At 39.4% G+C, this 27,339-nt stretch overlaps 1 protein-coding gene across 2 annotated transcripts in view; it reads right to left on the bottom strand.

The window, feature by feature from the left end:
* LOC128533041 (telomerase protein component 1-like) overlaps positions 1–27,339 on the bottom strand; it is a 54,147-nt gene that overhangs the window by 12,733 nt on the left and 14,075 nt on the right. The window contains exons 4-43 of one of the 2 annotated variants that reach the window (XM_053507242.1): positions 27,074–27,223; positions 26,752–26,916; positions 24,485–24,622; positions 24,273–24,344; positions 23,357–23,478; positions 22,711–22,868; positions 22,085–22,194; positions 21,905–21,983; positions 21,316–21,505; positions 20,205–20,421; positions 19,635–19,787; positions 19,273–19,341; positions 19,045–19,166; positions 18,676–18,747; positions 17,209–17,355; positions 16,029–16,320; positions 15,437–15,558; positions 14,464–14,577; positions 14,191–14,308; positions 13,757–13,945; positions 13,459–13,646; positions 13,103–13,244; positions 12,780–12,959; positions 12,614–12,706; positions 12,031–12,163; positions 11,726–11,885; positions 11,235–11,368; positions 11,043–11,131; positions 10,840–10,954; positions 10,651–10,695; positions 10,264–10,471; positions 9,979–10,102; positions 9,742–9,866; positions 3,789–3,888; positions 3,548–3,703; positions 2,881–3,099; positions 2,704–2,760; positions 2,064–2,196; positions 1,644–1,874; positions 1,306–1,463 (exon numbers count right to left, since the gene is read on the bottom strand). In XM_053507242.1, the coding sequence (XP_053363217.1) occupies positions 1,306–1,463; positions 1,644–1,874; positions 2,064–2,196; positions 2,704–2,760; positions 2,881–3,099; positions 3,548–3,703; positions 3,789–3,888; positions 9,742–9,866; positions 9,979–10,102; positions 10,264–10,471; positions 10,651–10,695; positions 10,840–10,954; positions 11,043–11,131; positions 11,235–11,368; positions 11,726–11,885; positions 12,031–12,163; positions 12,614–12,706; positions 12,780–12,959; positions 13,103–13,244; positions 13,459–13,646; positions 13,757–13,945; positions 14,191–14,308; positions 14,464–14,577; positions 15,437–15,558; positions 16,029–16,320; positions 17,209–17,355; positions 18,676–18,747; positions 19,045–19,166; positions 19,273–19,341; positions 19,635–19,787; positions 20,205–20,421; positions 21,316–21,505; positions 21,905–21,983; positions 22,085–22,194; positions 22,711–22,868; positions 23,357–23,478; positions 24,273–24,344; positions 24,485–24,622; positions 26,752–26,916; positions 27,074–27,223 (5,589 nt within the window). The remainder of the gene's footprint in view (positions 1–1,305; positions 1,464–1,643; positions 1,875–2,063; positions 2,197–2,703; positions 2,761–2,880; positions 3,100–3,547; positions 3,704–3,788; positions 3,889–9,741; positions 9,867–9,978; positions 10,103–10,263; positions 10,472–10,650; positions 10,696–10,839; positions 10,955–11,042; positions 11,132–11,234; positions 11,369–11,725; positions 11,886–12,030; positions 12,164–12,613; positions 12,707–12,779; positions 12,960–13,102; positions 13,245–13,458; positions 13,647–13,756; positions 13,946–14,190; positions 14,309–14,463; positions 14,578–15,436; positions 15,559–16,028; positions 16,321–17,208; positions 17,356–18,675; positions 18,748–19,044; positions 19,167–19,272; positions 19,342–19,634; positions 19,788–20,204; positions 20,422–21,315; positions 21,506–21,904; positions 21,984–22,084; positions 22,195–22,710; positions 22,869–23,356; positions 23,479–24,272; positions 24,345–24,484; positions 24,623–26,751; positions 26,917–27,073; positions 27,224–27,339) is intronic. The other variant, XM_053507243.1, reaches the window with a different exon arrangement.

Raw genomic sequence — 27,339 nt, 5'->3', positions numbered from 1 at the left:
CTTCTTGAAAGTAATTTGCATGCCAAGGCTTGGATGTGCAACTTTCACAAGACATCCACGACATTCCTCATCCAGTCGTAATCATCACTAAATGGCTGACCCCAGCCTTAAAATGAGATCTCCAGAACTTCCTGGTCTTTGCAATCTTTCATCACTGTCTTCATTAAGAAGTACCTCTCAGGAATATTTCTGACCTCCATCAAAACCCACTTTCATTGGAAAAGACAAAAAGAAAAGGCATTCACATATCTCAAGAGAAGGTTCACATCCGCTCCTATCCTCACGATCCCCATCCCATCCCAGGACAACAAACTGCATACCTGTTTGTGTTTTACACATAACCTATCCCTAGCAGAAATAAATTACAATATTGGTGACCCAGAACTTCTAGCTATTAAGTTGGCCTTGGAGGACTGGAGGGACTGGCTGGAAGGGGCTGAGATCCCGTTCCTGGTTTGGACCAGCCACAGGAACCTTAAGTGTTTACCAACTGGCAAAAGGCTAAATGCTTGTCAAGCCAGATGGTCATTATTTTTCTCAAGATTTAGTTTCATCCTCTTCTATCAGCCAGGGTTAAAAAACACCAAGCCAGATGCTCTCTCACGCTGGTCACCTCTGCTTTAAAGTTCTAAAGTACCGCATAGGTCAGAATGTCGTGCTTGCTATTAGAGACATCCCACTAAGAACCATGTCTTGCAAAGAGAGCTTTATATAGCGAAAAAAATATATATATAATGACATTCTTTAATAAACATAACAATTGTTGGCAAAAGTGGGAAAACACTTGGACATGTGCTGTTATAGGAAACTAATCAACTCCTGGGTGGAAACACATTTTCAACAAAGCCTACTAATTGTCACTGCGTGCGCCTGTGATGGGCATGCGCCCAAATCTAATATCGCTCCTTGCTCACTCCAAAGCTTACTAGGTAGATGGCTCATCCCATAAAAGCAGAGCCAGCACAAGCGAACTGTGCAGGAAATGCTGTTCATGTGGGCCCATGCTGCCATTCTGTCCGATGCCACCGCTCACCAGCCTGTGCCTGCATGCCAGCGGAGCACCGCCCACAGACGTGCATGTGCACATCATTCATTCCCTATCTTTCTATCGTCCCTCCTTTAACCCTTTCCTTTCCTATTTTCCCTAAATTACCCTTTTTCCCATAAGACCTCACCTCGTGTCTGTGCTTTATGGTGCCACCCATGCAAAAAGGGTCGCACCCATTACATGATAATCACCTTATGAATACAATTTGTGTGTGTTCTTACAGAAAATCAGTGTGTTCTGGTTGGTGTGTTGTGTACCGTGTCTTTTCCTCCTGAAAGCAGCTGATCTCCTTTTGGACTGAAGGCCAAACATGTGACCCCTCCACTGTGACCCCTCAGGACACATACTGCTCTTGGTTCAGCCCAGGGGTCAGAAGTCAAATCCCTCTTCAACCACAATGCGATGGTAAAGTCATCTGAGTGGTCAAACACAGGATTAAAACCAGTGAGCTTTAACAAGAGTGATGTAATAAAATTACCTTGAAGTAAAAACAACAACACAAAGTGTAAAAAATTACAATTTACAGTTACATTTAATATTGTGACACATTAGTCATAGCAGCTATAACAGCTTTGAGACAGTTTGTCGTACTGACCCGACGCGGAGGCTACATAAGTAATGTTCTGGTTCAGAGCGAGAACAGCACCCTTCTGGACACCAAAGACTGCTGCAAGAGTTATTGTGTCCTTGTGTCCGCTCCGCTTCCTCCACAGACGCAGGCGCTGATCTAACCCTCCAGAAAGCAAGAGATCATCTGCTGCAGTCTTCAGCCAGAGCACACACAGCATAGACACACGCAGGTCCTCAGTGGACCACACACAGCTCCCTACAACACACACGTCCTAAATAAATACATCAAATCTACTACAATCAATTAAAACTCATCTATAAAATAAACCGAAGCCTTGTAGCTTTATATGAATAGGTTACAGCTTGACAGACAAAAATGTTTCAAGTGTAAATAATTCACTTATATAAAACACTAGGATGGTTTACGGATGACGTTTAATTGTACCCGAGTCTCTGTTGTAGATTTTAAGCCCATTTCCATGATAACCCACAGCGACATAGTGACCGTTCACAGCCACACAGAGAGCAGCAGCTTCAGACACGACCTCCTGTCTGGCCTCTGAGGATTTCAACAGCTTCTGTAATGGAGACGTTCTTTATCATCCTTATGATCATTATCATTATGACCACCTCCTAAAAAACATCAACAGACTCACTCACTCTCAATCACTCACTGTCTATAATGCTTAATCCTGTATTCAGGGTCGCGGGAGGCCTGGAGCCTATCCCAGGAAACATAGGGCACAAGACGTGGTACACACTGGACAGGGGTGCCAATTCATCGCAGGGCGCACACATACACACACTTACACACTACAGGCAATTTCAATTGCAAACTCCATGCACACAGAGGCAGAATTAGCCAGGCATTGAACACGGACCCAGGCGACAATGCCGACTACACCACCATACAGCCCATCAACAAACTAACAAGCATATAAATGACAAAAACAGACAGACAGGGAGACAGACAGAGAGACAGACAGGGAGACAGAAAGAGAGACAGACAGGGAGACAGACAGGAGACTCTGAGCTCATCTTGCTCCTGGACACTGAGTATTTTCACTCATTAACACCTGAAATACCTTTTCTTCCCCCAACATGGAAACTGAGCGCCCAAGACCTCCAGACCACAGCTGGACCTAACACACATACACACAAACATATATAATTGATAAAATATATATGATTATAAAATATATATTTTATTAAAAAATGTATAAAACCTTTCTACATGTGTGTGTGCATGTGTGTGTCCTTGCCATGCCATCATGTCCAGCGCTGAGCAGTGAATCTCCATCACAGAGGAAGTGAAGCGCCTCTGTGGAGCTGTGGTGAGCATGAAGGCGCCACACACAGGATGCGCCGGGAACCGACCACAACCTCATCTCTCCATCCAATGCCCCCGAACAGAGGAGAGAGAGAGAGGAGGACGGAGAGAATGACACACTGCGTACTGAGCACTCGTGGCCTGACAGAGTCTGTAGGGGAGGGAAAAAATTGAAAAGGTGAGAACAGGATATAGAGGTGGTAAAAAAGAGAAGAAAACAGTACAGATCAAGAACAACGGCAAATGGAAAAGAAAATATGCAGACAAAAGAGCGAGAAAGTGAAACCGATTATGAGATAGAAAGATATAAAGAGAATGAATGAAAGTGATAAACAGAATTAAAGGGTACAAAAAGATTAAAAGAAGGAAAAGAAGAGAAACGGGTGATATGACATAAGAAAAAAGTGATATTAGGGGAAAAAGGAGATTAAAAAAAGAGATAAAAACAAACAGAAGGAACTTTTATGCAGAATAAAGGGATAGAATATAAGTGAGAAGATAGATAGAAAGATAGAGTAGAGTGAGAGAGAGTAACATGTCGTTGATAAACAGGACTCCAATATCCAAAATCATTACTTCACTTCCTGTTTCCTTCTTACCATGCAGTTCTCCTGTTTGATCCAGTCCCACACTCGCACTGCTCCGTCCCAGCAACCCACCGCCACCAGACTCCCCTCAGGGTCAAAGTTCACACAGTTTAGAGGGCAGGGGTTCTCCAGAGATGCCTCCTGCTTCCCCGTACGTGAGGACCACACCTACACATAAATTATATATATATATATATATATATATATATATGTTTACGCTATACAAGAAACTTTAAATCTGAGCAATTCTAACCTTCAGAGTGAAGTCTAAGGACACAGTAGACAAGTGCTTCCTGTCTGAGCTGACATCAAATCCTGTTATCCTGTTGGAGTGGGCGGTCAGGTGGACCGTCCTATAGAAAATGACACAGAGACAGAGATTTATTATTTTCAGTTCTTTAAACATGAAACATTGTGATGGCAGGACAGCAGCCTACATAATAAATAAAAAACCTGACTTATCATCTGCCGCAGTGCTGAATGGATGGCGTCACTTCAGCACCCCCTTGTTTGTGGAGAGCAAAGAACCATATAGGCCCGAGGAGCAGAGGAATTAGATGCGGCTTGAGGGGAATAATCACCTGCTCTATGTCGCATTAGCCAGGTGCATAGGATCAAGTCTGTGCTTGATACACTAATTCTGGCAAATGTTTTCTAGAACACGTTGTGGGAAATAATTAACTAATACAGTATTACCTCTGAAAATGAACAGCCTTACGAAAATGAACAGTCTTAAGAAAATGAACAGCCTTAAGAAAATGAACAGCCTTAAGAATTTCTGCTTTTTTGCTAATTTTGCAAGAAATTTGCCCTAGCATACAAAGCATTTTGGGCATACAAGCGGATAAAAACAAACTAAACTGAACTCCAGCAAAGTTGCACATACAACTTGTTTGCATCAGTGGAAAGCCAAGCGAAGCAAGTTTACATTTTTAGTGGGTTTTTTTTTTTTTTTTGCATTTTGTGCAAGATTTAGTGCCATACAGTGGTGTGAAAAACTATTTGCCCCCTTCCTGATTTCTTATTCTTGTGCATGTTTGTCACACAAAATGTTTCTGATCATCAAACACATTTAACTATTAGTCAAAGATAACACAAGTAAACACAAAATGCAGTTTTTAAATGATGGTTTTTATTATTTAGGGAGAAAAAAAACTCCAAACCTACATGGCCCTGTGTGAAAAAGTAATTGCCTCTGAACCTAATAACTGGTTGCAGCAACCCTTAGCAGCAATAACTGCAATCAAGCGTTTGCAATAACTTGCAACGAGTCTTTTACAGCACTCTGGAGGAATTTTGGCCCACTCAGCTTTGCAGAATTGTTGTAATTCAGCTTCATTTAAAGGTTTTCTAGCATGAACCACCTTTTTAGGGTCATGCCACAACATCTCAATAGGATTCAGGTCAGGACTTTGACTAGGCCACTCCAAAGTCTTCATTTTGTTTTTCTTCAGCCATTCAGAGGTGGATTTGCTGGTGTGTTTTGGGTCATTGTCCTGCTGCAGCACCCAAGATCGCTTCAGCTTGAGTTGACGAACAGATGGCCGGACATTCTCCTTCAGGATTTTTTGGTAGACAGTAGAATTCATGGTTCCATCTATCACAGCAAGCCTTTCAGGTCTTGAAGCAGCAAAACAACCCCAGACCATCACACTACCACCATCATATTTTACTGTTGGTATGATGTTCTTTTTCTGAAATGCTGTGTTCCTTTTACGCCAGATGTAACGGGACACGCACCTTCCAAAAAGTTCAACTTTTGTCTCGTCGGTCCACAAGGTATTTTCCCAAAAGTCTTGGCAATCATTGAGATGTTTTTTAGCAAAATTGAGATGAGCCTTAATGTTCTTTTTGCTTAACAGTGATTTGCGCCTTGGAAATCTGCCATGCAGGCCGTTTTTGCCCAGTCTCTTTCTTATGGTGGAGTCGTGAACACTGACCTTAATTGAGGCAAGTGAGGCCTGCAGTTCTTTACATGTCGTCCTGGGGTCTTTTGTGGCCTCTCGGATGAGTTGTCTCTGCGCTCTTGGGGTAATTTTGGTCGGCCGGTCACTCCTGGGAAGGTTCACCACTGTTGCATGTTTTTGCCATTTGTGGATAATGGCTCTCACTGTGGTTCACTGGAGTCCCAAAGCTTTAGAAATGGCTTTATAACCTTTACCAGACTGATAGATCTTAATTACTTTTGTTCTCATTTGTTCCTGAATTTCTTTGGATCTTGGCATGATGTTTAGCTTTTGAGGTGCTTTTGGTCTACTTCTCTGTGTCAGGTAGCTCCTATTTAAGTGATTTCTTGATTGAAACAGGTGTGGCAGTAATCAGGCCTGGGGGTGACTACAGAAATTGAACTCAGGTGTAATAAACCACAGTTAAGGTATTTTTTAACAAGGGGGCAATCACTTTTTCACACAGGGCCATGTAGATTTGGAGTTTTTTTTCTCCCTTAATAACGTAAATCTTCATTTAAAAACTGAATTTTGTGTTCAATTATGTTATCTTTGACTAATAGTTAACAGTTTTTGATGAGCAGAAACATTTTGTGTGACAAACATGCAAAAGAATAAGAAATCAGGAAGGGGGCAAATAGTTTTTCACACCACTGTAGCACCATGGATCCCAAGAATGTTATTTAGAACGATAGCAAGAACAAAGAGTAGCCACTTTCAGTTTAAAAAACTTTCAGTTTTTAAAGCAGCCGTTGCCAAGAGGAATCATAAATTCAGGTTAAGTCAAGTTTACTGTCTATTTATTTAATATTTTCCTAAATGTTACTATTTTTTATATGCAAAAATGTTATTATTATGGGGTTGAAAATTGGTAACATTGGTAATATTTTTGGGTGGCTGGAATGGATCTCCTTTTAAATAATGTCATATGGGGAAATACGTTTCACAATACAAAATTACTCCTTAAGAACTGAATAAATTCATATGTGAGATACCACTGCACTTGATTCATTAATCATAATAGAAAACAAACTAATGTAAAGCATATGGAAATGGGTCTTAAATTAGTTGATCTGTTTGAAGTAAAGCCGAATTTATTGCAACAATTATCCAAACATGAGTTTGAGAGATTGATTTAGGTCAAAATCCAACTGAGAAGTTGCCTGACTGTGTAGTCCTTTTGTACTCTTTGCAGAAGTTGGTACTATTTCTCAGCCCTCTTCCTCAGTCTCTCTCCTAATTTCCTTTTTCTTCCTGAAACACCGGCTGTGGTCCCCGATTCTGAGTTTGAGGACCTTATGGTCAGCTGCAGTGTTACCAGCCTTGAAATCTCTCCTGAAATTTCTAGGAGAGATTATTGATTCACGCCATTCTTGTTCTGATTGACCTTTTGTGATATCTGTGGGATGTCAAACCAATCCTCTAATAAAAAAATGGGAGACTTCTTATTATACAGTTATAGTTATTATATACTGTACAAGACTTATCCTTTATTAGTTTATATGCCAATGTAAATAATTTTATTTTTGCCGATTGGGCTGAGCATAGTTGAGTTACTTGTAGCTTTTTGGTAGTCAAACACTGCTGTGCCTATTCCCTGGTAGCATGGTGGCATAGCTCTGATAATACCTTCAAGTGATGTACTATAATATGCAATTGGTTGTTTGCTGGGTCACTGCTGCAGCATTATTACTGCCATTGCGTATTATATTGTTTATTATTATTTTTTTTTAGAAACATACAGATAGAATGATTTACTGTTCTGGGGACTCACTAACATCAAACCTATACATAAATCCTGTTTGAGTAGCTCGAATGCTTCCAGTGCTTCTGGGGTCCATGTCAGCAGTGCATTGCTTTTTGTTTTCCAATGCATCTTTTATCATGGCTCTTAAAAGCTTTTTAGTGCAAAATCACATATCTAGTCTAAAACTGTATAATATCATACCTAAAATGGACAGGATTTCTTTACCATTTATGGTTGTGGAGCTTTTAGCACTACCTCTATGTGATTTGAGGAGATGTGTCAAGTAGTTTTTCCAGCACTCTGCCTAAATATTCTACTTTTTTTATCTTATGATTGTTTTTAGCTCTCTCAGCTAGTCCTTTTAGGCACTGCCTTCTCGTCAGGCTCATTAGAGCATACTATTTTTGTCTACTGCCACCAAACCTTGTACCAGGATGCAATTAAACACCAAAGGGCACTCACAATATCCTTGTGGAAGTCTCAAATAGATATATTGTTGCCCCGTGCAAGCAAAGGCAAACAGATGTTGTGATGCTGTATGCATGTATGATGCTGAATGCTGAAAAATGCTGAACAAAGGTCAATGACTGTATACCACTTAGTGTCTTCTGGAATGTTGGACAGCAGGGTGTATGGATTTGGTACTATGGTTAACTCTACCTCTACCACTTAGTCTTCTGTTCTTACATCATGTACAAGTCTCCACTCATTTGAATTGGGTGACCTGACAGGAAAGATCAGGATGTACACTGGCTTTTCACAAGGATCAATGATCCTGGTTCTACTGATCCTTCTTTTATGGGTTTTATTTCTTCTTAACTTAGCAGGAGGTAGGGGATAATGTCTTTAATAGGGGAGTTGGCCTAACTTGTATAAATGCTAACCCCTGTTAATCTTACTAGGCCTACATCAGCTGGACTACTGATTAGAGATCCCAGTGTCAAACCATACCACCACCATCATGTTGCCACTGTTGGGACCTTGAGCAAGTCCCTTAACCCTCAACTGCTCAGATGTATAATCAGATAAAATGTAAGTCGCTCTGGATAAGGATGTCTCCCCAATACTGTAAATTTAATGTAATGTAATGCTTTGTCCATAATATGTCTGAAACCCTGCTTAGGAGTTCCACCTCTACTTTTCGATTCAGTTCTTCTTATTGAACTTTCTCCTCATATTTTTCTATAGTCATCCTAAGTCCTTTGACTCGGCTCCTTCTCCTATAAACAGTGAGGTGGCGCTATTTGCTGCTCCTTGTGCTGATATTGTTATATTTTCCATGGAGATATCTGTGGTCATGGTTTCATTACTACTGCCCATAGTTGTGCAAATTTTTCCTCCTGGCTACTTTGATGATAATAATAATAATAATATTAATAATAATAATACATTTTATTTAATGGCACCTTTCATGGCACTCAAGGACACCTTACAGTCAAAATATAAGAACAATGGTTTAGAAACAAAACAGACAGAAAACTGCATTACATAAAAGCCTGTCTAAACAAACAGGCTTTTAGACGAGATTTAAAAACTGTGAGACTTGGACTGTTGCGGACCTCGACAGGAAGTCGGTTCCATAAAAAAGGTCAATCATAATAGGTAATGCAGTACATGGGCGAACTTAGGTTTCCTGAAGGCAGGACAACTTTGACAAATCCACTCCTTCCCCAAGTCCAGCGCTTAGAACTCAATTACCTAAGTATTCTAGCCAGTATACTGTGCTTGGTGTCCTCTGTACTGTAACAGTCTGCAGATACTGTCCAATAGTTTTCATTCAGGGAAAGTCACATAGACATCTTTTGCATTGCACTGGATTTTTGTTTGCTGAATAAGTCTCTTTGAAGATGATTTAATTCAGTACTTGGTGAGTACAGTAAAGTGTACTTTGTGAGTAAGGTGACAACTGTGGTGTTTGTGGTGACAACAACGTGTGTATGATTATATGCACAATTATTTTGACCAAGTCTCAGAGAATTATCCATCCATCTTGGCCTACCAGCATAATGGTGCATTAGGCATTAGCATTGACCACACACAAACAGCACAGCACTCATAATCCAGTGGTTGATTGTATTACCTCAAATTTACTTACATGATGTCTCACTGTCCCAATTTTCATAAGGTCAAATTGTAATATGATGTTGCCTGTAAAATTGCAATTATGAGTATTGTTTCTGGACTACTATTGCCCTCTTGTCTGTACTCAACATGTGCAAGTTGACCTCTTTTGGTACTAATTTTAGACAAAAGCTCATATCCCCTTTCAGACCAATCCATTAGGTGTATCAATCTGGTATCTGTCTCATAATGCGGCGTCCTTGTTCCCACTGCTTGTATAATGTTCATCTCTTACCATAAATACTACAAAGAAGCTTGGATTAGTTTATATTTTTTTCATATATTAAAACTCAATTATTTTCATTCTTGACTCTGGCAGCTGAACACATCATAGGCACTCACCTCTGGTGTGATGTTTTTTTTTTTTTTTATATTATCACTAACACACTAACCTGCAGCCACTGTTAATGTCCCACGCCTCCACCTGGCCATCATACGAGGTTGACCACAGAACACAATCATCCAGAAACACACAGCCTGAGATCCCGTCACAATTACTAATCAGTGACTTCACTTCCTTTTGTGAGAGAGAGAAAACAACAAAAAGGAGAATCATCAAATTGTCTCTCTTTCTACAAGAATTATATACCTAACAGGAAATGAGCTGAGGATGGAGCTGTGGCTGTTACCTGGTTAGTGTGAGTATGGTAGATATGGAGAGAACCATATACTGTCCCCACCGCCATGAAACGTCCAGTAGGACTCAGAGACACACACGATGGAGTCCACTTAAATGTGGAAACCAGCTCACTGCTGAATTACAAACACTGAATTACACACTGCTGACAAATAAATAATATACAACAAAAATAATGTTATCTGAACAGTAAACAAACTGTTAACAGCATTTATATAAAAATTTGGTTTCTTTTTTATTGTAGTGAGTAAGTCAGAGGGCATAGAGTGATTCCTACCCAGATTCCTGTCGGGATTCTTGGGACTTGTTCATCCATCTGACAGCATGGATGTTTCCTTCCTTGACTGCACATTTAGCCCAGATATGAGCAGCTGAGGCATCTGGTTCATTTAGGGCTTGCTGCACAAACAGAGTTGGCCAATGACAGAGGAGGGGGGCGTGGCGCTTGAGGAACGAAAGACAAGCCAGAACCTCGTCTGAGCCATCTGTGGAGATGACGATGTTTATAATGGGGTTAAATCGTATTGATATGTACAGATATATTACTGCTAACTATTAATATATGACATATGGTCATGTAAACATCAGTGTGAGAAAAAAAAAAAACCTGAAGCTAAATTTCTGGCATGCATCAGCTAAGATGAAGAGGCATAGATGAACGTACCGAATGCTTCAGGACAGAGTGGCTTGTTTAATTCGTTCCTCTTTTCTAGTAAAAGTGTAGGGAAAAAAATTAATGAGGGGCTAGGGCCGGAAGGACAACATAAAAGATAACCGGGCAGGGTCAAGTGTTTATGCATTAATACAGGACTCTTTAACCTCTTGAAAATGTTGGATTGCTATAAAACCCTACCATATAGAACATAATTCTCCATCAGGCTGTGCAGAAGTCCGTGATGCACATTAGCATACAGGAAGTAGTAGTTGCAAAGCAGGAAATGCATCGGCTCCCACTGACGAGACTTTACCTTTAGATGAAAATAAAAACGGTGAGATTTTCTGTAACAGTGGAAAGGTGTGAAAGGAGTGTGTGAGTCAGTAGGAAGAGACACTGACCAGATGAGCAGGAAGCTGTGCGAGTGTGTCCGGGTCACAGTGCAGGAACGTGTCATGTCCATGAGGATCTGACTGAACCCACAGGTAAGCTACAAAAATACAAACACACATTTATTATTATTATTATTATTATTATTATTATTATTATTATTACACTCTTTGTGAAGACTATAATATAAAATGTTGTCCTACCTGCGAGAATCATGTGCGCTCTGGTTCTGTCGTCTGGATCAGAGAGGTAAAGTTGCTCAAACGCTGATTGAAAATCTGGATTTGTGAGAACCAAGGACTGATCCGGTTCCACAGACAGAGATGACCCAATCAGACTGCAGCAGAACAGTACAGAACACCAAAAAAAAAAAAAAAAGAAAGAACCGTTAAAGGTTTCTATAAAGGGAAATCTGACAAGCCCCTATGGGAACAAAATTTCTCAAAAATACAAGATAATTAAGTGTTCTTAGCATCCTAAAATGGTGCCACTTGAGCTAATTAGATTTGGGAAACACACTGTTGGTGGGGTTCTACATAAAACCTTAATGTTTTTTTTACTTTTTCTGAAAGCACAGTGTCATAAGGCTCAGCAAAAACATTGAGTGTTCTCCTAGAGCACCCAAGAAAATTTATTTCACTATAAGACAATCGTCTCATTCGTTAGTTATAAATCACAGCACAACTCTGACTACCTCTGTAAGTTTCGGGCCAGCTGAGAGAACGTGGCCATGGGCACCATGGTTTTTGGGTTCCTGGCGTGTTTGATCGCTTCCTTCCAGTTCAGTGGGGTGTGTGTGGAGCTCAGATCAGTGCACAAGTTCAACAGGAAGTAGAGATCTCTCTCTTTCAGACCTGTGCAGAGACGAGCAACAGAGCACATGCTAATACAAAATGCCTGTACATTTAATTGTATTATATTCACATGTCCATAACTGTTTAACCACTGTGTTTATTATGTATTAGTGATGATGATGATGATGAGGATGGTCAGTTATACCAGTGGAGCTGACGGTCAGAGCAGCCAGGGTCCAGCTGAGTCCTGTTCCTTCATACTGAGAGTTCAGCCTGATCAGACTGTGCTGAATCAGCTCACACAGAGACACCGGGAGACACTGAAGGTTCTCCTTCATCTGGAAACGAAACGTGGTTTAAGCCGATTTACACTGTATGAGTTTTCACTAAATCTTGCAAAAATCATTACAACACATTACAACAAATGTTGACTGATCTCTTTTCTAAAGTGAAATGAGCATGTTCGGAGCTATCATACGTACACTATATACAAATCATCCTCATTCAAACAACTCATAACGGCAATGACAATGATGACAATTTGTAATGTTTAATACAAATATGCTGTTAAAATGAATATTTTATAAAACACTGCCATCATCTGCAATCAAAACCAATCACAATGACATCTTGCAACTCTACATTCGTTGTACATCGGTCACTAGAAAGCAGTCTTTTATTTAGTTGCCATGGTTTCACTAGTTTATTATGGCCACACAAAGGAAAGCACCTTAATGATTTTAATGTGTGTCTTCTAGAACAAATATGAGCATCAGCGTTAGTGTCACCTTTTCAAAGGAGGCGTAGTTCCTGAGCTCCTCACAGGCCAAGCGCAGATACAGTGGACTCGCAGCTCCCTTCTTCATCAGCAGCGTCTGGAGCTGCAGGTACAAACACATGAAGTTTCCCTGTTTCCCTCAAACACCCATTTTGCTCTGTGATGTAATATCAGACCTGGTTATTAAAGGCAGAATCACTCAGTTTCTTCCCGTACACACTCAGCTCCTTCTCGACGATTTCTCTCCGGTCTGGCAGCAGTAACGGCCCCAGAGGAAACAGAGTGCAGCTTTTACTTTTGCTGATGGTGTTGTGGAGATCTGAACCTGTAGTAACGCTCAGGACCAGACACACACCCTAAAAGGTTGAAGACAGCATCATCACACAAACAGCTCTATATTATTTCACTGAAAACAGGAAAACACAAAGTATTTTAATCCTTATATAATTTTTCCCTAGATATCTGTAAATTATATATGTGTGTGTTTGTGTTACTAAACCTTTGGAATGTGTTGTGGAATCCATTCAGAAATTCTTTGCCCTTTAGCATCGTGCACCAGATCTGCTCCATCAATGAGTAAAGCCAGAGATCTGCCTTTCTTCACCTCCTTCAGCTGAGAGAGTAACTCTGACAGCAGATCTCTGTTAATACACACTGCATTTATTCTCTGATTCTGTAAAAACTACACTGAGAAACACAGGTTTCTATTACATGTCCTATTCTGTTTCCTTTACAATTAAATTTATTCTCAAAGAAAAGGCACAGACCATAGGTTTCCTTTTTGCCAGCATGAAACTCTTACCCTTTATTTTTTATTTCAAATTGTTATACTTCCACATTCTACATATCTCTCACCTGTAAGGTGTGCTGGGAGGAAGCTCCTCCTCCTGCTCCTTCCTCTTCCTCAGCCATTGGACCAAACAGCGTAGGAGAGGCTCAACCCCAGAAGCTGACTGGCTAGCAGCTGTGGAGTAGGATATGACATCACACATGGGCACTTTCTTCCTCTTGTCTGGGGTTTGGAGTGAGTGAGCCAATGAAGCCTGACAGGAAAAAAAGAGGGACAGAGACAGAGAAAGAGACATGACTGTGACGTGTGAGACACTTGTTCCTGTCAGCTGCCATATGCAATAAATAAAATGCAAAGCGTTACCATGAAAGCCGTTTTGCCGACTCCGGCCCCGCCCTGCACCAGCAGAACCCCACCTTTCCTCTGACATTCTTCAATTTTCTCTTTTGCCTTTGAAAGCAGCTTCGCTCGCCCGTAAAACTGCTGGCTTTGGGCTTCCTGGTGCACTTCCTGTTCTTTGATCTCTGCTGTCAGATCTGCCTCGTCTGATTCCTGAGCAACAGGTCAAAACAGTGAACAAGAACACTGAGGAGGGTGAAATAATGGCCATCTGATCACAGAACTGTTCATACACCCTCTGTGCCTGACAGTCCACTAAAGGAGGTGTGGCCTCTCAGTCTGTCAGTCACAGTGAAGAAGATGCTAATTAAAACTGAACTCTTTATGTAAAAGAGATTTTATAAATTATCTTGAAATTGTATTGTATTAAATAACAACATATAATTTTGATGCCTGACCTCAACAAAAAGCCTCTGTATAACAGACCAAAGATCCTCCATCACAGCCTTGGCAAAATCCTCCAGAGCTTTAACGTACGCTTTTCCAGCTATGACTCCGCCCCACTCACACGGGTAACTACAGACATACAGAGAAGAACTTACAGTGCATGACGACGCAATGACGACGCTTGTGTCCTTCCCTGAGTTTACCAGATGAGACTAAACACAAAACTGCCAAACCAAATTTACTAAACAAACATAATAATTTAATAATTCAGATCTTGTTCTTACTTTTCCATCACTCCAAAGTCATTGCTCTTAATCCATTTTTTCAGTTCATCCATTTTCGCTGCATTTTTTTGGGATTCAGCTGCAAAGTCGTCTCTCCAAGCCTCAGGCACTGAACTAAACAAAAATATTAATAATAATTTTATGAATTTAGCTGATTTGTGCAACAGTGGCCCACTTGGTGCAGGAGCTTCTCACATACACACATAGAGTAAGGTGCGCCGACAGCAGAGCACACCTATCAAGGGAGCGGGCCTGTGGAACGCACCTGGGCTGGAAGTGGATCAACACTATCACCCACTCAGCATCTGCACGGCCTTTTAAAAGGCCCACTCGTCTTCTTCCAGTGAGTAGTTTTCCTCTAAGCTATAAGTCCCGTTCACCTATAGCTGCCTGCTGCCCGCCCACCCTTCATTAAAGAACTGTTGTTGAGAAGTTGACACCTGCTACCTGTGTGTTCTGGCCCTTTACATTTGTAAAAATCAACCTCTATATTTTATTTATATTTATTATTCATATAATAATTAAATAGTCACATACTCCCCAATCACTTATAATTAAACTAAAGATCAAGACGTGATCAAAAAATATCATGATTATATTTATCATGATATAAAGGTTCCAAAAAAACAGTAATGTTGTTTTAAATAAACTGTTAAGGTTTAAAAGGAGGAGAAAATTCTGTAAATTTTGTTTTACAATTTTAAAGATTTACTACAAACATATAATAATATATGATTGTACCTATAGATTTTAATAAAATTGTTTTATGCTATATGATAATATAGCTTCAGGATGGTAATGCTCCTATAACAGCATGAGCGTTTTATTTTGTAACAAATTTATACTTCATTAACCAGATAAAATGCTGCTCTTCAGATATTTTGCTATTTAAACATGTTGAGAGTAGTACAGAGGCTTGTTGAGATCCAGTCCTGAGTCTCTGAGAGCAGAAGGTTAGAAGGTGAGTCCGTACCTGAGCAGCTGAGGAGATCTGAAGTAGAAGAACATGCGGCTCTGAGCAGAATCAGGAAACAAGGCCTGAAACTGACGGATCTCCATCTCTGTGACCGACAGACCCTCAGGAGCCGACTTCAACTGACACACACAATTAAAAAGCTATAAATCTTTATATTTTATACGTAACATCATTTATAAAATTACATCACATACAACTTCAATATAAATCCAAAATAAAACAATTGTAATAAAAAGCACATATAGCATAAATAAAAAGTAAAAAAAAAAAAGTGTGTAATGATAATAATATTGCCTGTGCACTACTGTTCTAAATAAAAACTACAAAAAGTGTAGTAAGTATTTTGAAGGAAGGATAAAATATCAAGCCAAATCAATAAACTTAGAGCTGTAGTGGATTTATCAATAAGCAACAGAGCCAATAGCAAATATTTTGTATTAAATTACAAAAATTACAAAACTAACATGTGGATTTGTGAGCAGAACCCATCCTACAGAATATCGCAGCAATTAAAATCCAACATGAATAAATAGTCAGTAAATAACTCATTACAATGATTAGTAAAGACTTTTTCTTTTCTCTTCCTTACCCAGCTGTAGTGAGGCAGGTCAGGCAGCAAGGGCCGAGGAGGCACCAGGCCGTATCTCTCTCCCAGAATTCCCAGCAGCAAATGGGAGCGACAGACCTCCCTGAGGCAGATCTCAGCGGCGCGTGCCGATTCCTCCTCAGTGACGCCCCAGCGCAGGTCCACCTCCTGCAGGTGGAGGCAGAGGGAAGCCGCTCGCCGCCGTAACTCCGGGAAAACACTGCGGACCAGGACGTCTCGCTCGCCGTGCATGTCTCTGAACGTAGACGAGATGAAGACACGCACGCTACGCCACCTGACAACGGAATGAGGACAATGTGTAAGCTTTTTTACTGCCACAGACTCTAACTTTCAGAGAAAAATAAGCAATAAAAAATTATATTTGGTTTATAATTACTTTTTTTAAATAATGTAATTCCTCAAAAACTATTTATAGGGTAAACCCTGGACAGGGTGCCAATCCATCGCAGGGCATACACTCGCACTCACTCACAAACTATGGGCAATTTGGAAACACCAATTAGCCTAATCTGCATGTCTTCGGACTGTGGGAGGAAACCCACCAAGCACGGGGAAAACATGCAAACTCCATGCCCACAGAGATGGGAATTGCCCCCGGCCGGGAATCAAACCCAGACCCCGGAGGTGCAAGGCGATAGTGCTAACCACTACACCATCGCGCTGCCGAATTAGTAAACAAGTAAACATTTTTTATTCAAAATTTATTTTTTTTGATTCAAGAATTATTTATTTTCCCTTTCTTTTTCCAGATATTTTCTACTTTCTCTCTTATACACTTTTTTTCTTAACATTATTTTCTTTAACCCGTCTATTTATTTTACTATACCTCTTAGTTTTACCGTTTCTGGATATAAAACAGTTTTATTTGAGCCTCTTTCCCATCACTATCACTAAAGACAATTTGTTTGTGTATTTATTAGGTAAGTAGTATTCATTTCTGTTTAATATAATTAATTGTTTTAGAGATTTATTTAGTCATAGACTTTCACTACAATACACAACATATTCCTCTTTCTGTCTTAGCTATTAAAAAAAAAAAATTATATATATATATATATATATATATATATATATATATATATATATATATATATATATATACATAACATTTTTCCCTAAACACACAAGTTCAGGTATTCCTAGTTCAGTTGTGTGGAGGTACCTGAGTTTGGGGACCGCAGGTAGGGGTATGATGTCACTGCTTCTTTCTGGTTTTAAGGCAGAACCTGTTGGAGGAGGAATCTTGTACAGTTTGTCGATTTGCTCCACGTGATCCAAAAATCTGGAGGACCCGCGCTCTGAAATGAACCTGCAGGGCAAGAAAATGACCAGTGAACAAACTTTCTGGCTAACTAAGTGGTAGAAAATTTTAATCGACTACGTGTGTCTAACTAAAATTCGACATAATCATGGCTGACCTATTAGAGTTACAGACTTGGAATATGTGTACGTGCAAGAAAGAAGATCTATAGGGAGTAAAGGCCTTAATCTATCTACGTTGACAGAAACTCAGCATCAGGAGATGTAACTTGTCTGCTTATCAGCACCCGAAGGAACAGGTCTGTTGTTTTCTTAAACGTTACAGTATGTGTTTTATGTTTTATTCTCTTGTTCTGATACTATTTGAAGTCTCCAGAGTTGGTAATCTAATTTCCACCACAGTTACAAAGCACAACATTGGCCCCTTTGATTCACATTTACACCCGAACCCAAATAACTTCATTTGCTATAATATTTTTAAAGTGCCCCAATTATGACATTTTAAAGGTTGCTAATATTGCTTAATGAGTCTCTTAAAACAGGTTTACATGTATGCAAGGTCAAAAAACATTTTAATTTTCTCCAAAAATAGATTAAATTTTACCCCATTTCTAAATGATTTGTAAACGACTCGTCGACTCAGTCTGTCTAAACCCCGCCTTTCCGTGAGCCCTCACTGCTGTGATTGGTCAGATGGCGCGGTGATTTATGACTGGTCTACCGCTACAGCGTGTGTCGGAAAAACGAAACGCCCATGACCATAACTGAACGACGGCTCTGGAGACGCGTCAATACATAGAAAAGATGGCGTCGGTTTTACCGTGTAACGACCAGCTAATTTTATATTAGCTGTGGGTACAAAAATCGAGAGATCTTTTATCTTTGTGTCGGTGTTGCGTTAAAAGGCCGGTGAGCAAAAAGAACAAACACAAACAAGTAGATAAAGCAAACGTGTATTATACAAAACTAAATAAAGTAAACGAAAAAGGTGCACAACAACCAAACAAAGATATAAACAATATTTACAAACTACATATAATAAACTGTATATGTGTGTGAACGCGAGTGGAAAATGCCAGAAGTCCGTGTTTTTTTTATGGTATACACGCACTTCACGCATCACGCACTCACACACACACACGAAGTGCGCAAGCTCCGTGCCCTTGCTCTTCGTGCGTTTCTGTGTGTGTGTGTTAGAGTTCAGTTTTGGTGAATGGTGGAGAATAAACAGTTAAAAAGGATTTCGTGTGCTCTTGTTTTTTATTGTTTTTTTATATTACAAAGTGTTTAAGCGAAAAGAACGCAAAAAACGCTCGGTCACATTAACAAGACTGTGGTAACGTTAATTTATACATAAATGTGGTGTTACCTGAGGATCTGCTCACTAAAGCCACACAGGGTCACAGTTTCAGGATCATCTCCAGTTCTAATTAAAGTTTTACTAAAAAAAAAAAAAAAAAAAGCAGAAACCTGGTATCACTGAATATAAATACATGAATTAGTTTGAACAGAAAACACATCCTAAGTAAAATTTTTTACAAATATAAAAAATAAAATGTTGACAAAAAACACTAGGACATTTTATGTGAAACCAGACAACTTTTGTTCCAACCATAAGCATATTTCTAAGGTATGAGGAGCTTTGTGGCCTCAATGCACATTTCTAAATCTTGTCACTACATTGCAGTAAATATCATACCCTGAAACACCCATGAAACATAACCCGAACAGAACTTACGACTGGTTGATCAAAATGTTCACCAGTAAAGGCTGATGGGTGGACAGTCTCCTAAATCTTTGAACTGCCACTCCTGTCATGTAATCAGTCGAGTAATCGCCCACCAAGATGATGGTATCCACCTGAGTGATAAAACAATACCACACGAGCATAGATACTGAATATTATATTGAAGGTAATTTAAAAGTGTTAAAACTATTAGAGTTCATATGGGCTTCAAAGGGAGACCTTTGTTTTCTCTTCAAGAAGCTTGTCGAAGAATTTATCGTGTTCTACTGAAGGTAACTTCTCCCATTTCTGACAGAGAGAGAGAGTTATTAAATGTTGTTAGAATAATCCTAACCACAAACATTCCAGCATTTTACAACTTCTACAACATCAGAAACATGAACATTTCTAATTTTCACTTTGTTAATGTGTGTTCTGGAATCGGAAAAATAACTTTAGTCTTATATAAATAAGGAAATGTCATTAAATAAGATATAGAAAAATATTCTTACGAGATTACAACACAAACAATTCAGCATTTCTTTTTAAGTTTTGCAGTCGTCAAATGACCACAAACAAATGTTAAAAACTTAATGACTGACCGTGAGCAGCTTGGACACTTTCCTCACGTTCTCTAAAAGCCCATCTGACTTAATATGAACTTCCTCAAAATAGTCGCTTCCTGCCAGGAGGAACCGTGCACGCTCACTGCAGTAGCAGATCATCATGGCCAGAAGCACCGCCACCTCCAAGACCTAAAAGCACAGAGCGAGAGGACCAACTGAGTCATGTGACCTCTGAAGTTTCTCATCATCTAAATTTAAAGATAATGAGTGTTTGACTAAACTGATTGCGAGTTACCCCATGCCTTAATGTTTAGGGTTTACAAATGTAACAAAGTACAAACTGATTTTTCTGTTGATTTGTAAAAAAAATAAAATTCACAATCCCTCCATCTCTCATATATACCTCTCATATGTCATTGGGGGCAGGAGCCTGTCTAAAGGAACCTCATGCACAAGACAGGGTACAGCTAGGATTGGTTGCAAACCCATCAAATATGTGTTGTGTTATAAATGTCTTGTCTATGTTTGACCCTTGTTTTGGAGATAAAAAAGAACTTCTTAGCATTAACTTCAAGTTCATAGTCCCGTCCTCCTTATTTTTCTCACCGAAGCTGAGAGGTTTGTGTCCTCCGTACTTCCATCTGAAGACTCGGAAGGGATGCAGAATTCAGTTCCTTTCTTTCCATGAAATGTCAGCCACCTCCCGAAGAGGACGAGTGTGTGTCCTGACAGAGGAGGGATGTTGTACGTGCAGGAGATCTCTACGGCTTTGTCCAGGGCCTGACGGTAACGCTGCAACAGCTCTGGAGTGTAGCATCTCGGACTGAGCAACAGGGAGAGAGAGAGAAGATATTTTTTAGAAAGCTGTGGAAATACTGTACACAGCATAGGAACAAAAATTTTTTTCTTGAAAAAGAAATTTGCCTCGGCATACGAACAACTGAGCAGGTCGCCTGTACTTCCAGTTGCGCAAACATCCGGTTGTGCGTACTTCTGCTAGCCAATCAAAACTTGTTTTAATCAGTGGAGAGATGAACGAAGAAAATTTCCATCTGGGGTTTTATTATTTTTTTGCATTTTGTGCAAGATTTATAGAAGACAGCACTATGGGTCTCATGAATATTATCAAGGACGATAAGCCACTTTCAGTTTAGTTTTTAAAGCAGCCGGTGCCAAGAGGTATCATGAATTAAGGTTAAGTGAGGTTTAATGTCTATTTATTTCATATTTTACTTCATTTACTAAATGTTTCGGTTGTTTTTATATGCAAAAATATAATTATAATATTTTTGGGTGGCTGGAACAGATTATCTGCATTTACATTATTTCCTATACTTCGCAATTATAGAACTACAGTACTACTACATGTAATTCTTAAAAAAAAGTTTGCTGATTATTTTCCACTGAAGAGATAAAGTGATAAAGTTTTGCTTTTCAGTGTAACAGGGTGTTGTTGATGTACCCATGTGCTACATTAAACATTTTTCCTCTTCTTGAAGATTTCTTCCCTGAAATCTTCTCAATATAAGCTCATAACAACCTACAATGACTCACAGGAGTTCTCCCCTAAGCCCACAGTGCCCTCTTGTGGACACTTATACCAATAACTTTCAGCAGCCTATAAGGAGTGCAGTTTATTGACTTGAACACATAGCAAGTAGCAATAAAAAGGTCAAGACAGGAAGAGTTTCATAAACACTCACTGTTATATACAGACCTGGCTTTCTGATGCATTTTGAGTTTTGAGTAATATAACCCACGGACGAAAGGAATCCGGAGCGTAGTACGCAGCCTCTGCCGGGTCGCTGTTGACCAATCAGTGCTCGAATTTATTTTCTTTGGCATCTTCTTTAAAACTCCACATAAGGCTTCCTTCTTACTGTTTTTCTCTTTTACACCAGCACTGGCTGAAGAAGAGCAAAACACAAAGGAGCGTGAGGAGTTAGGATGAAAAAAAATTTAAATTCTAATTTTTTTTTTTATTCAAAAATACACATGTGGATGATGTGAGAGGCTGGCATTATGCCAGAGATAAAAATAGACATGATCATGAGTGAATCTGAGTGCAATGTTGGTGACTGGCCTAAATAACTTCATAATAGGACGGGTCGGATAGGTGTCGAGAATAAAAAAAATACATTTGTATAAAATATGACTAAGAATGTTAATTATCCCTATGTTTGTACTTAGGTACTGTACTTTTAATGAAGTTAAATAAAAAATTATAAACAGTCATGCAAAGATGATTTTGTGATTTTTTTTCAGATTAACTGCTTCATTATTTTATCATTTACAATAATTCTTACCCAACTTATTGAGCTCCATGATGACTTTATACGCTGACAGGAAGCGAAAAGGGAACTGTCTGCTCTGAATCACAGCCGACTGAGACCACAAACACACACACCTCATTAATATGCATCAGAATAAATACCTATACATACATAGAGTAAGAAAGAGAGAGAGAGAGAGAGAGAGAGAGAAACCTTTGAGCTGAGTCGTTTGAGGATCATCTCGTGGTGTTTGAGGCTGATCCCCTTTGTGATCATGTTCCTCAGGTTCCTCAGCATCGCCATGAAGGGCAGAGAGTTATTATCTATAAACACACAGCACACTTCAGGTTAGGCACGAGTTCTGGATTCGGTTTGATCAGAAAGGTGTTGATTAACTCTTTATAACAGCAGCTCTGATGGTAGAGCAGCTGCAGTTCACAGGTTTATGGTAATGTTCTTGTTTATGGTTATGGTTTCTATAGTTACAGCTCATTCACAGGGACGTGTACAGTGGAGGCTACATATAAATGAATTAAAAAGCATGTTTTATTTGTCATATGGTGAGATTATCTGTAAGGAGATGTTAAATTAACATTTACAGAAGGAGTCTCCAGTGTGAGAGCACTAATGACTTGTCAGTCAGCTTCAGGGCAAAAGCTTTTTTTGTCTTATTAACTTTAAGAGGGAAAAAAGAAGAGAGGTTGGGAAGGGAAAGACTGTTTATACCTGCTGTAGAGAACAGGCTCCTAAACAAATGGATAAAAGTATAATAGACTGTTCTTTAATAAATGAAAAAAATAATGTATCAAAAAGATAGACAGAGAAATGATTATTCAGACCTATGAGTTTTTCCCAGGTGGTGGCGCTGTTTCCTTTCTGACTCAGCAGCGTCTCCCACGTGTCCGGCTGCTTCAGTTTCATCCTCTGATTGGCTCTTTCACTCTGCCACACCCCACTGAGCCCGCTGCGCCAGAACGCCCTCACGTCCGCCGGGTACCTGTAATTTAACACATTTCTTTCACTTTGGATCGCTTCTTTAATAAACCCTTTTCAACACAACTGCAGCTAAATCTCCATGATGGTGTCTCTAAAGTATTTTATTCTGTAATGATATTCGGTATTCATGCGTCTCCTTGTCCATCTCTTTATATTTAATAAATAAAACATATGATATGATGTATTTCCTGGTTCTCACATCATGATCCCCGTTATGGCCCGTGCCCTGGGTTTGGATCTATGAGTGTGTTTCATTCTCATCCTCACCCCCTTCCTGTGACTGGGTTCTCTCTCTCCAAGATCTTCAACTCTTCTGTGTTTTCTCTCAATTAGTTTCTATAACTTACTGTCCTGTAAAGTCTCAGTGAGCTTCTGTTTTTGTGTTCTACATGTTATTACTTTTGACTGCTTTTGCTGAACCTGACTTTAAAATTCTGACTAAACCTGACTGCAATTCATGTGTGTGACTCACAGCACTACAGTACGTACTTTTTCCCGAGGATGCTCATGACCGACTCTGCCGGCTCTTTAATGTGGAGTTGTTTTATCAGCTTCTTCATGTTAAACTCTTTTTGTTGTTTATCCACTGATTGTCGCTGGTCCAATTTTAGCTAAAGCCACACACACACACACAGAGACACGCATACACATACACGCACACACACAAACCAAAGACAAACCAACATTTGGTTTTATTTAAATATTTTAAAAAGTACTTTTATAGTTTGACATTTGGAAGGATGGATGGACAGAGAGACATGGATGGATGGATGGATGGATGGATGGATGGATGGATGGATGGATGGATGGATAGTCTGGTTATTGTGCTTTTTGTACAATATTTATTACCTGTTATTTCCACAAGAACTCGTTTCTATCTTCGCTGCTATTTAACAAGAAATGTTTACGGTTTCTCATCTCATTACCTCATTATAACAGTATTTGATTATGTCATGTTGTCGTGCTGTCGCTCTGTTTGCACGTGGACTTTATGTTGTCTTTTTCAAATAGTACTACTGTATTTAGTACTTAAACAGTCCTTGTTACTTAATAGTGCTAATCTGTTTTAAAAATGTTTCAGCTAGTCAACTTACGTCTTAGTTAGCAAGTTAGTTTTGTTAATTTATGTTGTTAATTTATGTTATATGTAGGACCAACTGTAGGGTTGAAATGACAATAAAAGCCACTTGACTTGACTTGGGAGTTGCTGATTGCATTTCATTGGCTTAGTTTACAGTATAAACTTTGCACAATGATAATATAGTAAAATCTAATCTAAACTAATCTAACCTTTTATTTGTATGCAACAGCCACAGACTTTAACCAACCAATCAGGAAACATAATGAAACATAATGAACTAAACATCCAGGCAGATCTCAGAAAAGAAACGAGGAACACACTCACATATCCCTTAAGAGTACAAGGTTCTGCTGCAAGGAGCTTGGCCCATTCATTCCATTTCTCAGGGGACAACTCCTGTGTACACACACACACACACACACACACACAGACACACACACACACACACAGACACACAGTCGTTGGGACTCAACATTAGTAAAACAATGATCTGAACAGGAATATTAATGGATATGTGTGTGTGTCTGTGTGTGTACCATTGCTTTGCCTTTGTTCTTGATGTGTTTACAGCGGTGTTTGCACGTGTTGTACTTGGCCAGCTGATACTCGCTGAACTGCTTGAATTTGTCAGCAAGAGCTTTTTTCAGACCTGAAGGCAGAGACCTGCTGAAACACTGAAACCACAAGAAAAGAAACAGAACTCAGTAAAACACTGACACTACAGATTTTAGAGTATAAGACTATACTATACTATACTGTACTATACTATACTGTACTATAACAGTTAGTTACTGTATGACTGAGTAATCTGATTGGACATGAGCCATTCCACAGGTTGAGATAATAGACAGTTACAGCACTAGGATATTTTACTGTATGTATCACTCCATGTCACGTGTGTTCTAATAATTGTTAATTACACTAACTCTCAGTCACAGCGTGGGTAACAGTAAGTGTACACAGTCCACAGTATTGAGGAGAGAACAGCTGCCTGCCAAAACCACCATTCAAAAGCAGTCACAAAAACACTTTTAACAAGAATACACATCTGATAACGTTATGTCACCTTAAGACACTGTATCATTAGTAATCACTTCTAAGTCATTCCGAATCGCCTCCATTATATTTTATGCATGCCTAAGGTGGGCCACAAAGATAACCAGCTTCCAAACAAGGTTGAATCCAAAATCCCTCTCAAACATCAAAGGCACTACTTGGTGTGTGGAACAAAAGATTTTACCCCTTACATACTGCACTTTTTTTTTACGAAAGTTAACGGAATTGGACTCTCTAAAGCGGAATAAGTGGAAATATAAAAAGATACTTATGAGATCTGCAGGACTGTCCACCACCTGTTTTATTCCCTTTACTTTTTGGTTACATACTTTTGGTAAGAATTTAAAACTACCTTCACACGAACTGTTGGTCACTAACTGTTAGATAGTTAGTTAGTTCAATTAGCTGTGTAAGGATACGTAGTGATGAAGCGAAATAACTGGGTAAATAAATAAACTGATCCTTGATAACAAATAATAGTTAATAAATGGTGTTTGTGAAACTATATAAAAGCAATATCAGGCTCAAGGTTGTGCTGTTGTGCTGGATATCATCACAGCTTCGATGATTCAACACTCGGACTGCATCCTCATGCCTCCGACATAATTTTAAACTATTGTACAAAGATAAGCAGAGTAAATACAAAATGCAGTTTAAATGATTTTTTAAGGTAGAAAGCTTTCCAAACAAAACTGCCCCTATGTGAGAAAGTAATTGCCACCTAAACCTAATAACTGATTGTGGCACCCTTGGTGGCAACAACTGCTATCGAGTGTTTGCAATAACTGTCTATGAGACTTTCATACACTGTGGAGGAATTCTGGCCCACTCTCATTTGCTCTTTATTGTTTTAAATCAGCCACACTGGAGGGTTTTCGAGCATGGATGCTTGTTTAAGGTCATACCCGAGTATCTTGATCGAAGGTCCAGACTTTGACTAGGCCATTCCAAAAAATCTGATTAATCACAGTTCATTCATGTGACAAGGTCTGACAAATAAGCAATAAAATAAAATTAAAAAATTATGACGTGTACACGTTGAGCCGTTGCACGGATGGCTTTTATTGCATGTGAGCTTCGAGCCTAATTTCCTCATGGAGTCTTGAGACTTTTCAACCAGCATACATTTTTAATAGTAATGTAACCTACTACATTAATATACAGTGCTGGTGATGTGCATTTCTGAGAGATTAGATTAACCTGTTTTTACTGGCAGAATTTTATTTTTAATTTAACTTTGTTCAGAATAAGACAATACACATTTTGTCCATTTAGAGAAACTTGTAGGAGAAACTTTTTAAGAATGGTGCAGTCAATGTCCTAATATAAAACAACACTTTAAAACACTGCATGCACAGTTGTGTTGCTGTGTTCAGGCATCCGTGTCTTTAGCCCACTCATGTCTTATTAGTCCACTCATGTCTACTGCAGCTACCTCTACCCAGGACTAGTCTCTGAATAAAATGACAAAGTGCTCCACTTTCTCTACCATTGCTCATGACTCGCTTAATGCATCTCATATTATAAAATCAAATCAAGTTTTTCACATTCATACGAAGCAACTGTTTATTGCATTGCGCATATAACATTAAACCATATTGTGTGGTTCCATAACACTCCCTGAATACCATATGAATTTTATAGGTTGTTAAAAAGAATCTGCAAAAAGGTCACTGACTAACATCAGCCAGAGAAAACAAAACAAAAAATAAATAAATATATGTTCTAATGAACACTCCCAGCATACCGTGCTGTATATCCTCGTCACTTCCAGCCAATCGGACGGCAGCCGCACGGCGGAGCAGAAATACCTCCTCAGGTGTGATTTAGAGTTGGGCAGGTAAGCAGCGAGGGCGAGCAGGAAGTTGGCTGTGACGCGGATGTTTAGTTCCTGTCTGGTGTAAACAGCCACCTGGTGGTTATAAACAGAAATTTAAATTTTTAAATTTTAACTAACTGAAGATATCTTAAAGACAAAAAAACATGAAGTACATCCCCTATGGACACATCTCAGACACCACACACACACGCACACATGCGCGCACACACACACACCACCTTAAGCATACCTTAAGCAGGAACTCAGGGTCGCTCAGGGTGATGTCGGTACCCAGGAGTTTTATTTCACTCCACACACTCCCTTCTTTATCCCAGTCCACCTGGCCTGGAGATTGGCTTTTATGGACCAGGGAGCAGCAGACCAAATTCAGCAGCTTGTACTGATTGTAGAAATCACATGCAGAGTAAAATAAACAGCTTGATTGTCTTGTGTAGAGCAAATACCAGTTGTTAGTCACATTCTCATTTTGAGGTAGATGGTAGAGCATTAAAGAGC

The sequence above is a fragment of the Clarias gariepinus genome, chromosome 11, assembly GCF_024256425.1.
Source record: "Clarias gariepinus isolate MV-2021 ecotype Netherlands chromosome 11, CGAR_prim_01v2, whole genome shotgun sequence".
NCBI classification, from domain to species: Eukaryota; Metazoa; Chordata; class Actinopteri; order Siluriformes; family Clariidae; genus Clarias; species Clarias gariepinus.
This window is presented reverse-complemented; position numbering and strand designations above follow the sequence as displayed.